Here is a 16257-nt window from a genome sequence, read left to right as displayed (position 1 = left end):
ACGATGTGATCAGTACTCGAAAGCGCACTTAAAGTTACCGTGTTAATTTTCTTGGTAGTCATATGCATACACTAGATCACGCACACCGCTGTGACCTCTCTCTCTCTCTCTCTCTCTCTCTCTCTCTCTCTCTCTCTCTCTCTCTATATATATATATATATATATATATATATATATATATATATGATTTAAGTGCATATGAACGCACACCATAGAACATACAAACCTCCATCAGCCAGGATCGAACCCGGAACCCCTGTCCAAGAGGCAGGAATGCTGTAACCGCTAGGCTATGGGCCTGGCTAATTAGACATAACTATTCCAATACTAAGTACTCGAATACCCTTCGCCTCACGTTGGTGAGCAACGGGGTTTACACCGGTCATTTCTCATAGCCAGCAGATGGCATTTTACCGAACCTAACTGTACAACGCGGAGGTATATGAATAAAGTGCATATGAACGCGCACCTTAATATAACATACAAACCTCCAACCTTTAGCAAGGCTGTATTGTCACCTTAAGAAGTAGTCTCGTCTAAGAACCTCTTACTCCCAAGGAATGTACATTTCCCTACTACTGAAAGTAGCACAGTCTTGGGCAGCAGGAGCATTCAGAAATGGATCCTGGGTAACACCAGGGCTTTGCTGTAGAATTTTAAACTTCCGTTGAACCATATATTTAATAAAAACAAAAAATCAGGCTGTTACAACAGAACTGCAGATTGGCATGTCGACAAGGCGAAATGAAAACACCTTTTTTTTTTTAGGATTTGAGTCACATAGTGTATAGAATACATAGGCCACATGTATGATAAGTGTATAAGGTTGTAGAATTAACTATAGTGTATAGAATACATAGGCCACATGTATGATAAGTGTATAAGGTTGTAGAATTAACTAAGATATGAGAGAGAGAAATGTTTCTGAAATATTCCAATCGTTCGTTATAGGGTTGCGAGCACAAGCAGTCAACCGAGCAACAGAATGCGGTTCATGGTCCATATACAGAGAGTGTCTCCAGTCACAAACATTATCTTTGATCCATGAAGATATTCTTGAATTTTCCGGTTGTTAATGATAAAAACGGCCTTAATGATCCTGGTGGTCGATAAGCTTTCATTTAACCCAACCAACCTTTAGTTAAGGTAGCTTTTCAAAATGATCCACTAGTGAACCAGTCGCAAGTGGCTCAACAATAAGTTTTAGCCTGAAATAATGAAATTGTAGCTATGATAACTTGTATCTGATTCACCTTCATGATACCTTTGCTGCCTTGGTGAAATATATTTAGAAGTTGATGCGCCACAACCACGGTAGCACTTTTAACTTTCATTGGGTCCAAATAAGTTGAACCAAAATTGTGAAATAAGTTGATGAAGGCCCATATTTATTTCATTCGCAATCAAAGTAAGAATGGTGAAAAAAATCCCATTACTCCATATACACGGAAATATAGGTGCAATGAGCATCTGCATAATAAATTACGTGTTTGGAGCAATTTTTTATTCGCCATGACATACGCAAAAAAAGAATGAGGATCGGTTTGAAATTTTGAATACATGAATAAAGAATAGAATTTATTTATGTATTCATTTTTGAAAAAAGGACAATCCAGGTGTAGCAAATGCTGTACCCTCTACGCTAGTGGTCGCCATTGTGGAACTTCAAAATAAGATCAGATAAAATTTCCAGGTCAGTAACCTCATACAAGTTTGTTTCATAAAAAAAAGATAGTTAGTGACAGGGTATTTTCTTTTCCAGATGTATTTGTTTGTTTGTCATTTGAAATTTGTTTTGGGCTCGAGGGGATAGGTGGCGAAGTTGGAGGAATACTTTTTGTTGCTATATTGTATGCACAACGATGCTTTGGGCACAATGGTTAATATTAGGCATTAGGTTTGATTTATTTGAGATTTTCCACCGGACCCTAATCAATCAGGTGGAAGGTTACGCCACCATACTCGTGTGTGGTGGTTAAGAGTTTGAAGACCCCAAGCATGTTGACTGGTATGGGGTCCTTCGGTCAAGGTATTAAGTCAAAACACCGAGACTGCAGATGAGCAGTTATCAAAGCTCAAGATATTGAAATGCCATAAATCAGACAAATTACCCTAATGACACACCCCATACCTATTGTTTTTAATGAGCATGGCCAATATCTCCCCAGTAGGCGAGATTGCGAAAATGGCGGGCAGACTTTAACGTAAATAATTGAACAAGTGGAATTATTTTGTCATCTGTTGGGTAAACTATATGACCCGTTAGTTCAGGTTAACTGTATTCCAACTTGAGATGCGATTTCCATTGAGTTCGGGTTTCAAGAGATTTTCATGAATCTAACTTTCGTGAAATTATCTGGCTAATAACCTTTGATTGTGTTTTATTTAGTTAACAGATCATTACATGTTAGTAAAACTAGTATTGAATTTATACTAATAAAACTAGTTTTGAATTTATATACTTTCGTAGATGAAAGTACTTAAAAGTGGTGAACCCAATACGTTATTTTCTAATTTTGAAACCAGGTATGAATTGGACCTAAAAGATCTTTAATATTATTCAGAATTTAAGCTATTTTGGGGATATATATATATATATATATATATATTTTTTAAAAATCTCTTAAGACGCTAATGATAAAAATATCTTGGTGTGTCAATGATGGTGGAGATCGGTGTTGACATGGCATAGTGAAAAGTACGAATCTCAATAGTATATTTTCTTAAAAAGTTAAATAAGAAATCTTTGCCTCCCTGATTAAACATGAAGCAACACATCGGTACATATATATATTACAAAATAATGTGGTTTTGTAATGAGCAGCTGAATTTTTATTTTTTAAGTAATGATCCTGGTCACGCATGCAGAGGAGGTGCAATTAATAAATTTAGGTCTAATATTGAGACTGATATCCATCGTTATGTTATTAAATCTTCAAGTGATTATATTATCCATGATATCCATCGTTATGTTATTAAATCTTTAAGTAATTATATCATCCATCATGGTATATAACAAATTATGAAACGCGAGTGGAGTTCATTTCCTAGAATGAACGATGTATTATAAAAGATTTTGAGATGTAGAGCAAATGTAGAATACACAGACTGACTGAGGATGTTGTTATGGTATCTGCTTTATGAAATAATAATCTTTATATATTGTGAAGTCATAGCTTATATGTTAGGTAATGATAATGATTATTATATGTTAGGTAATGATAATTCGAATTACATAGTCATTTGAGTATTGCCTTCCTAGGTCGTAGACATCACTTACAGAACATTTCTACGTGTTATATATATATATATATATATATATATATATATATATATATATATATATATATATATATATATTATATAATAAGTTGACTGAGACGATTTTAAACTCCCAAATAATGATAGACGGTGCGTGATGCTGTTCGTTCGTCTTGGGCGAAGAACAACGCTGTGGTTTAGTGATCCCGTTGGAGGTCGGGTCATGTGTTGACATTCACTCAGTGAGGGAGAGCTATTACCCCCCCAACCATCCCACGTCCGTAGACCGTCTTAAGTAACTTGCTTGGTTTTTTTCAAGATGTTCGGCATCGTTAGGAACACCGCTCGCCTACATCAGGTCAGTATTCCCTGTCTGTGTGAGATTTAGATTATACCCAGCATCACTCTCGGCGAATCCCATGTTAAATCATGTTGTCCAGTGGTGCATTGTTATGTATTGCCTGTGTTTAAAGTAGTGGCCAGAGCCATGTTGTAGACTGCAAACCCGTCTCATCGAGTCGTTATGTCTGTGATAGTCTCGTTATTTAAGTCTTATGTTGCTCTACATACTTCATCGTGTACGTAATGGCGGAAATTGATATGTTTATCAGAACGAAGGAAGGTATGTCAGCGGTGGGTGGCTGCCATGAAACGGCATCACCCCAGAAGATGATAAAAGGGGGCGAATTATTCCATGCAAATTATCGTTACTCTAACTTCCAGTATCTTTCAACATGGTGCATGCATGAATGTGTTACCAGAGAGGGAATGAGTGATAATCAGTGACTAGTATGAAATGACGTGAAATATGTTACCAAGTAAATGGTTTAGGGAATGATAATCTTCGTTTGTTTAGCCTGCAGGTTTACTGACTTAAGTGGTCCTTGTTGACAGTAAGCCCAGTCATGTACATCTGGCTCTGGGGGATGGGTAGTCCAGTAATATTACTATTTCTGCTTCACAGAGGATTTTTTCCGGTGTGCTACGTTATGTGTTCTAACGAACCTTATCTAACCACACCAGGGGGATGAGTGTAACAAATTTCTTGATTGCTGTGATGCATAAACTGTAAATATAATGGTATTTTCAATATCAGCATGTATTGCGGAAGTCATGCTTAGCTTCGCATCTGAGTTTGCATTGGATTTTATTCTGCATCTTTGCTGTTTTAATTAAAATGTGGTAACTTAGGGTTCATTACATTTTATTCATTTATATTAAGGTTATAAGGTGATAATAGTGAGGGATATTTATATCATGGAAATTGTTTGTTAATGCAGAAATGGGTAATACTCTTGTAAAATTTCCACAATGCATTTATACCTCACATAATTGTATCGAGTAGTCAAAAAGGAAGTAGAAATATACCAATATAAAATCAGACTTTTGCCGAGGATTGCATGGCCATTTGCTTTATTTCCTTTTTTTTTTTTTTTTTTTTACATCTGAAGACATAATTATGGTGGTTAAGTGATTACTGTGTGGGAGAGTTTTAGTCATGATGTCCCATCTCGTAGCCATGTAAATGTGCACCATGTCCTTACTCCTATGTCTCTACATATATATAAATGTAGTCTCCGTAGTCAGGACATTGTTTCTAGTTATTACTGTATTGCAATTATATTTAGTTGATAGTTCTTGGGTAATATGAGAAAAAGGAAATTTTTATCCCATAAACAAAACTTTTTTAACATGCATGATAACCAAGAGGGTGGATTAAGTGTAGATTCCTATTGGTGAAACATAGTTTTGTCTAGTTATAGTGTAATTATACTTTCATCATGAAGAACTGTCCTACTTTCTGATGTAGCTAATCCATGTTAATGTCACTTGACTTATTTTTGTATGAGTTTTTTAATAGTTTAATTGATATATTTTCATCTTGGTTTCCTTTATGCTCTGTAAATTTCATGTTTTCCAGTTTTTTTTACAAAATCTTTAGTCTTAAAGTTTCAGATATTCATTAAATGCTCCAAGAGTATAATTTGATTAATTATTATCACAGTGATATAGAAGTTTTGTAGGTGTTTCATGCTGTGCGTTAAGTTTGAGAGGAAGTCCTGAGTGTCAAGTGATTTTTATATTTCATCATTTTACCTACACTGAAAAATAGATCTTTGGTTATATTATGTTTTATGTACTATGATAGATCTTTGCTTCTCATAATTAGTGTTTTTCATTGTTAAATTTTTCATTAAAGCAAAATTATAAAAGTTCATAAAATTACCAGCTGCATCACTTGCATGTAGTGTTTACAAGATCATGCCAACACTAGCAGGACTACCTCCACTTGTGTTAGCAAGACCTTTTATTACCTTGGTCAAGTTTCAGTGGTAGAATTCACTGCTCCTACAATTACTCTCCTACAGATCCAATGATAGATCATCCTTAAGATTGTCTTCTGCTTGTTCCTGTAAATCTAGCTGAAAGCCTGGAAAGAATGAATGAGGAAAGATTGACCAAGAGGATATATGTGTCAGAGGTGGAGGGAACGAGGAGAAGTGGGAGACTAAATTGGAGGTGGAAAGATGGAGTGACAAAGATTTTGAGTGATCGGGGCCTGAATATGCAGGAGTGTGAAAGGCGTGCAAGGAATAGAGTGAATTGGAATGATGTGGTATACCGGGGTCGACGTGCTGTCATTGGATTGAACCAGGGCATGTGAAGCGTCTGGGGTAAACCATAGAAAGTTCTGTGGGGCCTGGATGTGGAGAGGGAGCTGTGGTTTCGGGCATTATTACATGACAGCTATAGACTGAGTGTGAACGGATGTGGCCTTTGTTGTCTTTTCCTAGCGCTACCTCGCACACATGCGGAGGGAGGGGGTTGTTATTTCATGTGTGGTGGGGTGGCGATGGGAATGAATAAAGGCAGACAGTATGAATTATGTACATGTGTATATATGTATATGTCTTTGTGTGTATATATATATATGTATACACACACTTTACCAAACTCAGTCACCAGCTTCTGCAGTTTCTTTCACGAATCAGCCACCAGCGCTGTATCATCAGCGAACAGCAACTGACACTTCCCAAGATCTTTCATCCACAACAGACTGCATACTTGCCCCTCTTTCCAAAACTCTTGCATTCACCTCCCTAACAACCCCATCCATAAACAAATTAAACAACCATGGAGACCACACACACCCCTGCCGCAAACCAACATTCACTGAGAACCAGTCACTTTCCTCTCTTCCTACATGTACACATGCCTTACATCCTCGATAAAAACTTTTCACTGCTTCTAACAACTTGCCCCCCACACCATGTATCTTAATACCTTCCACAGAGCATCTCTATCAACTCTATCATATGCCTTCTCCAGATCCATAAATGCTACATACAAATCCATTTGCTTTTCTAAGTATTTCTCACATACATTCTTCAAAGCAAACACCTGATCCACACATCCTTTACCACTTCTGAAACCACACTGCTCTTCCCCAATCTGATGCACTGTACATGCCTTCACACTCTCAATCAATACCCTAGGGATAGGGAAGAAAGAATACTTCCCACGCATTCCTCACGTGTTGTAGAAGGCGACTAAAGGGGACGGGAGCGGGGGGCTGGAAACCCTCCCCTCCTTGTATTTTAACTTTCTAAAAGGGGAAACAGATATATATATATATATGTATGTATGTATATGTGTATATATATACATTCCCTGGGGATAGGGGAGAAAGAATACTTCCCACGTATTCCCTGCGTGTCGTAGAAGGCGACTAAAAGGGAAGGGAGCGGGGGGCTGGAAATCCTCCCCTCTCGTTTTTTTTTTTTTTTTTTTTCCAAAAGAAGGAACGGAGGAGGGGTCCAGGTGGGGATGTTCCCTCAAGGGCCCAGTCCTCTGTTCTTGGCGCTACCTCGCTATCGCGGGAAATAGCGAATAGTATGAAAAAAATATATATATATATATATATATATATATATATATATATATATATATATATATATTTATTTATTTATTTATTTGTTTATTTATTTTGCTTTGTTGCTGTCTCCCGCGTTTGCGAGGTAGCGCAAGGAAACAGACGAAAGAAATGGCCAAACCCACCCCCATACACATGAATATACACACACGTCCACACACGCAAATATACATACCTATACATCTCAATGTACACATATATATACACGCACAGACACATACATATATACCCATGCACACAATTCACACTGTCTACCTTTATTCATTCCCATCGCCACCTCGCCACACATGGAATACCATCCCCCTCCCCCCTCATGTGTGCGGGGTAGTGCTAGGAAAAGACAACAAAGGCCTCATTCGTTCACACTCAGTCTCTAGCTGTCATGCAATAATGCCCGAAACCACAGCTCCCTTTCCACATCCAGGCCCCACACAGCTTTCCATGGTTTACCCCAGACGCTTCACATGCCCTGATTCAATCCACTGACAGCACGTCAACCCCGGTATACCACATCGATCCAATTCACTCTATTCCTTGCCTGCTTTTCACCCTCCTGCATGTTCAGGCCCCGATCACTCAAAATCTTTTTCACTCCATCTTTCCACCTCCAATTTGGTCTCCCACTTCTCCTCGTTCCCTCCACCTCCGACACATATATCCTCTTGGTCAATCTTTCCTCACTCATTCTTTCCATGTGCCCAAACCATTTCAAAGCACCCTCTTCTGCTCTCTCAGCCACGCTCTTTTTATTTCCACACATCTCTCTTACCCTTACATTACTTACTCGATCAAACCACCTCACACCACACATTGTCCTCACACATCTCATTTCCAGCACATCCACCCTCCTGCGCACAACTCTATCCATAGCCCACGCCTTGCAACCATACAACATTGTTGGAACCACTATTCCTTCAAACATACCCATATATATATATATATATATATTTTTTTTATACGATTCGCCATTTCCCACGTTTGTGAGGTAGCGTTAAGAACAGAGGACTGGGCCTTAGAGGGAAAATCCTCACCTGGCCCCCTTCTCTGTTCCTTCTTTTGGAAAATTAAAAAAAGACGAAAGGGGAGGATTTCCAGCCACCCGCTCCCTCCCCTTTTCGTCGCCTTCTACGACACGCAGGGAATATGTGGGAAGTATTCTTTCTCCCCTATCCCTAGGGATAACCCATATATATATATATATATATATATATATATATATATATATATATATATATATAATGGTATGTAAGTTTGCTTCTTGGATCACACTTTCCATGAACACAAGGTGATGGAAGGCTTATGGATTAACCAGTGGTTAACTGCATTATTATTATTATTATTATTATTATTATTATTATTATGGCATTTTTATTACTTTAGGTTGCTGGACGCCGATTGCAGTCAACACTGGTTATAGCGGAACATGACAACAATGTAATCGCACCCATTACATTAAATGCAATCTCTGCAGCCAAGAAGTTGGGAGGAGATGTTTCCTGTTTGGTGGCTGGGAACAACTGCGTTAATGTAAGAACAATTCCCCATGTTTACACCAAATTTTTGAAATAGCTATTATTTATAGGGGCTTGTATGTGACATGTGATATCCTTTTGGCAATAATTAAGTTTAAATATGTATAAGAACTACAGTATTTTGTCTTCTGTGATTGTATCCACACATGGGTTGTATGACAAGTATGTTCTCTGCTGTAGCTAAGATGTGCTGTTTTTTTTTAATGGTTCCCCAATTGGTACAGAATGCAAAATTCCCCTTTAGCTTTTTGGTTCTGTGACTCATTGTAGGTTTATGAGATAAAATATATGATTTTTGAACAAGGGAATACAGCATGTTTATCTCAGTAGTCTTGTATGAAGCTGGACTTATTCTGTAGACATAAACTAAAGCTGAGTTATGAAAGGTGATTGTCCAGCTATGTGTCTGTTTCATCTTGCTCTTATTTGTTACTCAAAGGCTAAAGATGAGATTTAAAGGTTTCTTATTTCTGTAAGATTTTATCTGGGTTCAGTCTGCTCTGCAATTTTTGAAAGATTCTCTTAAGATTCCATGGAGTCAGAAATGCTAATCCTCTGCCCTCTTGGTAAGGATTATGCCTCTCACCCCACACTGACAACCTTTTTGGCAGTTTTGGCTAACAACTTTGTCCAAGTCTCCATGTCTGTCAGAAGCCTCCACTTATGATGATTTCATCTCTGACTGACTAGGCACAGTCACCTCATAACTCTCAGGATCCCTGGATGATCGGGATGTCTGCTGGGTTTCTCTCTCTCTCTCTCTCTCTCTCTCTCTCTCTCTCTCTCTCTCTCTCTCTCTCTCTCTCTCTCTCTCTCTCTTCCATGTTAACATAGATAAGAATCCATCTGCATTTCATTTATGGTGTAGTTTATGGTTGTGTTTTTACCTTTCTTGAATTGTTGAAGTCATTGAAGATATTTTCTCACATTTATGATTATGAGGCATTCATGGTGGGCATCATGGTGGGAAACAAGTTAAAGAATTTATAGGTCTAGCTGGTATATAGAGGTTTAGCTAGCTTAACCTTTTTTGATACTTGATCTGCTTAGGACTGTGTTATCTCTTTTAAGGTTTTTGCTCTCCTTGAGCTGTTACTATTTATAAAGTTGGTTAGTGAGGGTTAGGAGGCATTAACCTTTCCAGAAAGCAGGGTTTAAAGGTATCTAACTCCTGAGGATCACAACGACTCTCAAAGCTCTCAGATGCCATGCTGGAGATAAATAGTTTTTTGCTCTTCAGAACTAGTTTTTTTTTTCTAAAAATGTATTAAACACTTTGTATTTTTGTGTCAAAAGTGTTGATTGGGAATATGTGTGTTTATGATACATACATATGTATATATGTGTCTGTGTATATATATATTTTTTTTTTCCATATGTATGTATACATATGTATGTATACATTAATATGTATATGAATATTCATGTATATATATATGTGTATATGAGTGGTTGGACCATTCTTCATCTGTTTCCTTGCGCTACCTCACTGACGCAGGAAACAGTGGTTGATTATGATAATAATAAAATTCCCGTAGTCTGTATGGTATAGATGTAGCATCAAAGAGCTTAAGTAAAGGGACTGAAAACATATAATGAGATTCTTTGACATAAAGAAAAGCAATAATACTTATTGACATGCTTAACTTATTTAGTAGTAATGAGATGAATGGATGGGTAGGAGACACTTTGGAAAAGGAAGTGATAGTTTGATATCAGTGGTAATGAGATGAATGGATGGGTAGGAGACACTTTGGAAAAGGAAGTGACAGTTTGATATTGGTTCTAAGGAGATGTCATCAGTAAAAGGATGGATGGAAAGTTTGCATCATTTGGTATAAGTATTGTTCATATTTATTTTTGCCTTGTGAATATACCTTATTTATTTATTATCCTTGATCACTGTTTCCCGCATCAGTCAGGTAGTGCGAGGAAATGGACGAAGAATGGCCCATCCACTCATACACACACATATATATATATATATATATATATACATTCTCAGTGAATGTAGGTTTGCGGCAGGGGTGTGTGATGTCTCCATGGTTGTTTAATTTGTTTATGGATGGGGTTGTTAGGGAGGTAAATGCAAGAGTTTTGGAAAGAGGGGCAAGTATGAAGTCTGTTGGGGATGAGAGAGCTTGGGAAGTGAGTCAGTTGTTGTTCGCTGATGATACAGCGCTGGTTGCTGATTCATGTGAGAAACTGCAGAAGCTGGTGACTGAGTTTGGTAAAGTGTGTGGAAGAAGAAAGTTAAGAGTAAATGTGAATAAGAGCAAGGTTATTAGGTACAGTAGGGTTGAGGGTCAAGTCAATTGGGAGGTGAGTTTGAATGGAGAAAAACTGGAGGAAGTGAAGTGTTTTAGATATCTGTGAGTGGATCTGGCAGCGGATGGAACCATGGAAGCGGAAGTGGATCATAGGGTGGGGGAGGGGGCGAAAATTCTGGGGGCCTTGAAGAATGTGTGGAAGTCGAGAACATTATCTCGGAAAGCAAAAATGGGTATGTTTGAAGGAATAGTGGTTCCAACAATGTTGTATGGTTGCGAGGCGTGGGCTATGGATAGAGTTGTGCGCAGGAGGATGGATGTGCTGGAAATGAGATGTTTGAGGACAATGTGTGGTGTGAGGTGGTTTGATCGAGTGAGTAACGTAAGGGTAAGAGAGATGTGTGGAAATAAAAAGAGCGTGGTTGAGAGAGCAGAAGAGGGTGTTTTGAAGTGGTTTGGGCACATGGAGAGGATGAGTGAGGAAAGATTGACCAAGAGGATATATGTGTCGGAGGTGAAGGGAGCAAGGAGAAGAGGGAGACCAAATTGGAGGTGGAAAGATGGAGTGAAAAAGATTTTGTGTGATCGGGGCCTGAACATGCAGGAGGGTGAAAGGAGGGCAAGGAATAGAGTGAATTGGAGCGATGTGGTATACCGGGGTTGACGTGCTGTCAGTGGATTGAATCAAGGCATGTGAAGCGTCTGGGGTAAACCATGGAAAGCTGTGTAGGTATGTATATTTGCGTGTGTGGACGTATGTATATACATGTGTATGGGGGGGGGGGGGCCATTTCTTTCGTCTGTTTCCTTGCGCTACCTCGCAAACACGGGAGACAGCGACAAAGTATTAAAAAAAAAAAAAAATAAACAAACACCCATACACACTCATATGAATATCAACATATGCATACATATACATAGACATACACACACATATTCATACTTGCTTGCCCTTATCTATTCCTTGCACCACCTCAACCCACAGGAAACCACAATTGCTACCCCCTGCTTCAGCAAGGTAGCGCCAGGAAAACAGATGAAAAAGGCCACATTTGTTCACATTCATTCTCTAGCTGTCATGTGTAATGCACCAAAACCACAGCTCCTATCCACATCCAGGGCCCGCAGACCTTTCCATGGTTTACCCTAGATGTTTCACATGTCCTGGTTCAGTCCATTGACAGCACACTGACCTCAGTATACCAGATAATTCCAATTCACTCAATTTCTTGTACGCCTCTCACCCTCTTGTATGTTCAGGCCCCGGTCGCTCAGAATCTTTTTCACTCCATCCATCCACCTCCAATTTGGTCTTCTCCATGTTCCCTCCACCTCTGACATATACCCTCTTTGTCAAACTTTCCTCACTCATTCTCTCCATATGTCCTAACCATTTCATCACCCCCTCTTCTGCTCTCTCAACCTCACTCTTTATATTTCCACACATCTCTTACTCTTTCATTACTTAATCAAACCACCTCTTACCACATCATGTCTGACTTTTCATTTCCAACACATCCACCCTCATTTGTACAACCCTATCTATAGCCCATGCCTCGCAACCCTGCAATATTTTTAGAACTACTGTTCCTTCAAACGTACCCATTTTTGATCTCCAAGATGACGTTCTCTCCTTCCATACATTCTTCATCGCTCCCAGAACCTTTGGCCCCATCCCCCACCCTGTGACTTGCTTCCACTTCCATGGTTCCATTCAAATCCACTCCCAGATATCTAAAACAATTCACTTCTCCATTTTTTCTCCATTCAAACTTACATCCCAATTAACTTGTCCCTCAACCCCACTGAATCTAATAACCTTGCTCATATTCACATTTACTCTCAACTTTTTTCTTGCACACACCTTCCCAAACTTAGTCACCAATTACTGCAGTTTTTCACTTGAATCAGCCACCAGAGCTGTATCATCAGCAGAAAACAAACAACTCACTTCCCAGTCCCTCTTATCCTCAACAGACTGCCTACTTGCCCCTTTCTCCAAAAGTCTTGCCTTTACATCCCTAACCACCTCATCCATAAACAATTGAACAACCATGAGGACATCACACATCCCTGCTGCAGACCGACCTTCACCGGGAGCCAGTGGCCCTTCTCACTTCCTACTCGTACACATGCCTTACATCCTTGGTAAAAACTTTTCACTGCTTTTAGCAGCTTACCTCCTACGCCATATACTCTTACGACCTTCCACAAAGCATCTTCATCAACGTTATCATATGCCTGAGAACCAATCACTTTCCTCTCTTCCTACACGTGCACATGCCTTACATCCTCGATAAAAACTTTTCAGTGCTTCTAGCAACTCACATCCCACACCATATACTCTTAATACCTTTCACAAAGCAATTCTATCAACTCTTATCATATGCCTTCTCCCGATCCATAAATGCTACATACAGATCCATCTGTTTTTCTAAGTATTTCTCGTATACATTCTTCAAAGCAAACACCTGATCCACACATCCTCTATCACTTCTGAAACCACACTGCTCCTCCCTAGTCTGATGCTCTCTACAGTGTGGTCATAATCAGTACCAGATGGATCTCAGAGACTCCTACCAATATATCTGTATATAGAACTCAAATGGGGAAAAAGAGGAACAGCTTGAGAGAATGAGTATATTAAAAGTGATGAAGAGAGAGTGCTTGGAAAGAGCTGAAGGTTTCATGGAAAGGGTTAGGAATGTAAAGTACGATGGAAAATGTGGGGTCCTGGATGAGGTACAAGATGTTGACTTCAAGAAAGGTACTGTGAATAGGATTTTTTTTTTTTTTTATCAGCCTAATTCATGAGTTAGATTCAGTCACAAATTGTTACCAGGATGAAGTCAACTGCATGTGTTTTTAACCAGCATTCCCATGAAGTACTTCGGTGAAAAACAGTCATCTAATACACGTGTGAAGTTTGTTTAAACTTATATTAACTTAGTTCTTAGATACTTTTTTATTCATTATTATTATACTTAGTCTATGTCTCCCGTATCAGCGAGGTATTGCAAGGAAACAGAAAAAAGAATGGCCCAACCCACCCACATACACATGTACATAAACATCAACACACGCACATATACATACCTATACATTTCAACATATACATACAGACATGTACATATATACTCATACTGCCTTCATCCATTCCCGTCACCACCCTGCCACACATGAAATGGCACCCCCTTCCCTCGGCTAGCGTGCGAGGTAGTGCTAGAAAAAGACAGCAAAGGCCACATTTGTTCACACTCAGTGTCATGTGTAATGCACCAAAACCACAGCTCCCTTTCCCTTAGATATATTAGTGCTTAATTCGTAGATTTAATAAAGCACTAAACTCTTTGAATTTTATTTTTAGGTTGTAGGAGAGTTATCTAAAGCTGCTGGTGTGAATAGAATCCTTGTTGCTGATTCAGAGGCTCTGGCAGGCTTCTTACCTGAGCGCCTCACTCCACTTGTCCTTGCCACACACAACCAGTTCAAGTTCACGCATATTGTTGGTAAGTTACTTTTTTTTTTTTAATTCTAGGTGAGACTCCATCTGTTGTGTACAGTATATGTTACTCACATCTTTAGTGTTAAGTAGAAAATTATATTATTGTAAATCATTTGCTAGCTTATCTTTTTAAGTTACCATTATTTGTTCATGCTGTTAGTACATGTATGATAAGGTTATTAGTATCCTTAAATGGTTCCACTATTAAACCCTACATTCCTAATCATGTGTAGTATATGGTTGACTGGTAGCACTCTAACCTTGTATGCCGAACATTCTGAAATTTTCCGCACTCAATCCTTCCACATCCTCCTTGGCTTCCCTTTTACCCCCGTTCCTTCCACTTCTGACATATTTACCCTGTTTGTCATCCTAATCATATGTCCAAACCTTTTCAGCATATTCTCTCCAGTCATATACTCCTCCTCAGATGCATATAATTATTTAATAATGTTTTGACATGGATATTTAAGCTTACTGTATAGTAACAGGTATGTGTACATTAGGTGTTACTAGGCCCAGCCTGCTAGTGGTTACACTGCAGGTGAAAAGTTACCTTTGGTATGCTTTATCTTTAGGAAAATAGTGTTAAAGAACTATGGGATACACACAGTCAGCTTCCATATGTGGGATATCATCAGTCAGTGGGTTAATATTTTGGTTGTTTTATTTATTGCTTATTGATATACCAGCCACTGGTGACAGAAAAAGGTGCAGTGGGATATGATGCTTCCAGTTCAAAAATTTGTATTTACAAGCTCATTCCATTTCAGCTGGTGCTTCTGCTCTGGGTAAGTCTCTCCTACCCCGAGTGGCTGCCAAACTGGATGTTTCACCAATTAGTGATATCATTGAAGTGAAGACTTCAGATACTTTTGTTCGTACTATTTATGCTGGCAATGCTCTTATGACACTGAAGAGCAAGGACCCTGTCAAGGTTGGTTTAAAGTAAATTACTTAATTCATACTAAATAATCATAGCCCATCACAGTTTGTAGATGTTTTGAGTCCCAGGAATTATATAATGATTTTGATCTTGGAATTTGGGTAATGAATACAGACCTTAAGGTTTGCTTTAATTTTTACTATGATTTTTAAGTCTGAAAAATATCATGCAAGTGAAATTCTTAATTTTTAATAATTTCTTATATTTGTACTGATTGGTAGATAATACTCATGATTTTTCTTGCAAATTTAGGATATAGCAAATGAAAACATGAAATTAGAGATAGATCTATGCTCCCAAATACATACTTCTTGGGATTTAAGACATGTTGAACACATTGCAGTTCATGAATAAGTCTGTGATTAGGGCTGTGTACACAAAAGAGCAAGTGACTAACCTTCCAGATCCCCTCATATCCAAAAGACTGCAAATCTGCCCCTTTTTATAATATTCACTTCCCTCTCCATCCCAACTATAAACAAATTTGAACAAGAATGTGCCATAACACTCTGAAGATCTATGTATACCTGGAACTATTCACCCTTCTCACTCCCTATTCCCAGACATTGCATTCTTGATGGAAGCTCCGTACTGCTTCTAGTAGATTTCCATACACACCATATATTTGTAACATCATCCACAAAGCATGTCCATCAACCCATCATATGCTTTTTCCAATTACTTAAATGATACAAATCCTTCTCATTAAGTATTTCTCTCACAGGTCCTTCAAAGGAGACATCTGGTCCACACATCCTCTACCACTCCTGAAGTCACATAGCTTCTTTCCAATCTGGTGCTCATAATCA

At 38.6% G+C, this 16257-nt stretch overlaps 1 protein-coding gene across 1 annotated transcript in view; it reads left to right on the top strand.

The window, feature by feature from the left end:
* Nucleotides 1-1143: 1143 nt before the first annotated feature.
* wal (electron transfer flavoprotein subunit alpha wal) overlaps nucleotides 1144-16257 on the top strand; it is a 40035-nt gene continuing 24921 nt past the window's right edge. The window contains exons 1-5 of the mRNA XM_071689581.1: nucleotides 1144-1693; nucleotides 3409-3619; nucleotides 8576-8722; nucleotides 14365-14506; nucleotides 15276-15439. Of these exons, the coding sequence (XP_071545682.1) occupies nucleotides 3581-3619; nucleotides 8576-8722; nucleotides 14365-14506; nucleotides 15276-15439 (492 nt within the window). The 5' untranslated portion in view covers nucleotides 1144-1693; nucleotides 3409-3580. The remainder of the gene's footprint in view (nucleotides 1694-3408; nucleotides 3620-8575; nucleotides 8723-14364; nucleotides 14507-15275; nucleotides 15440-16257) is intronic.

Source organism: Panulirus ornatus, chromosome 47, assembly GCF_036320965.1.
Source record: "Panulirus ornatus isolate Po-2019 chromosome 47, ASM3632096v1, whole genome shotgun sequence".
Taxonomy (NCBI): Eukaryota; Metazoa; Arthropoda; class Malacostraca; order Decapoda; family Palinuridae; genus Panulirus; species Panulirus ornatus.
The sequence above is the reverse complement of the archived record's forward strand: the minus strand, read 5'-3'. Positions and strand labels throughout refer to the sequence as shown.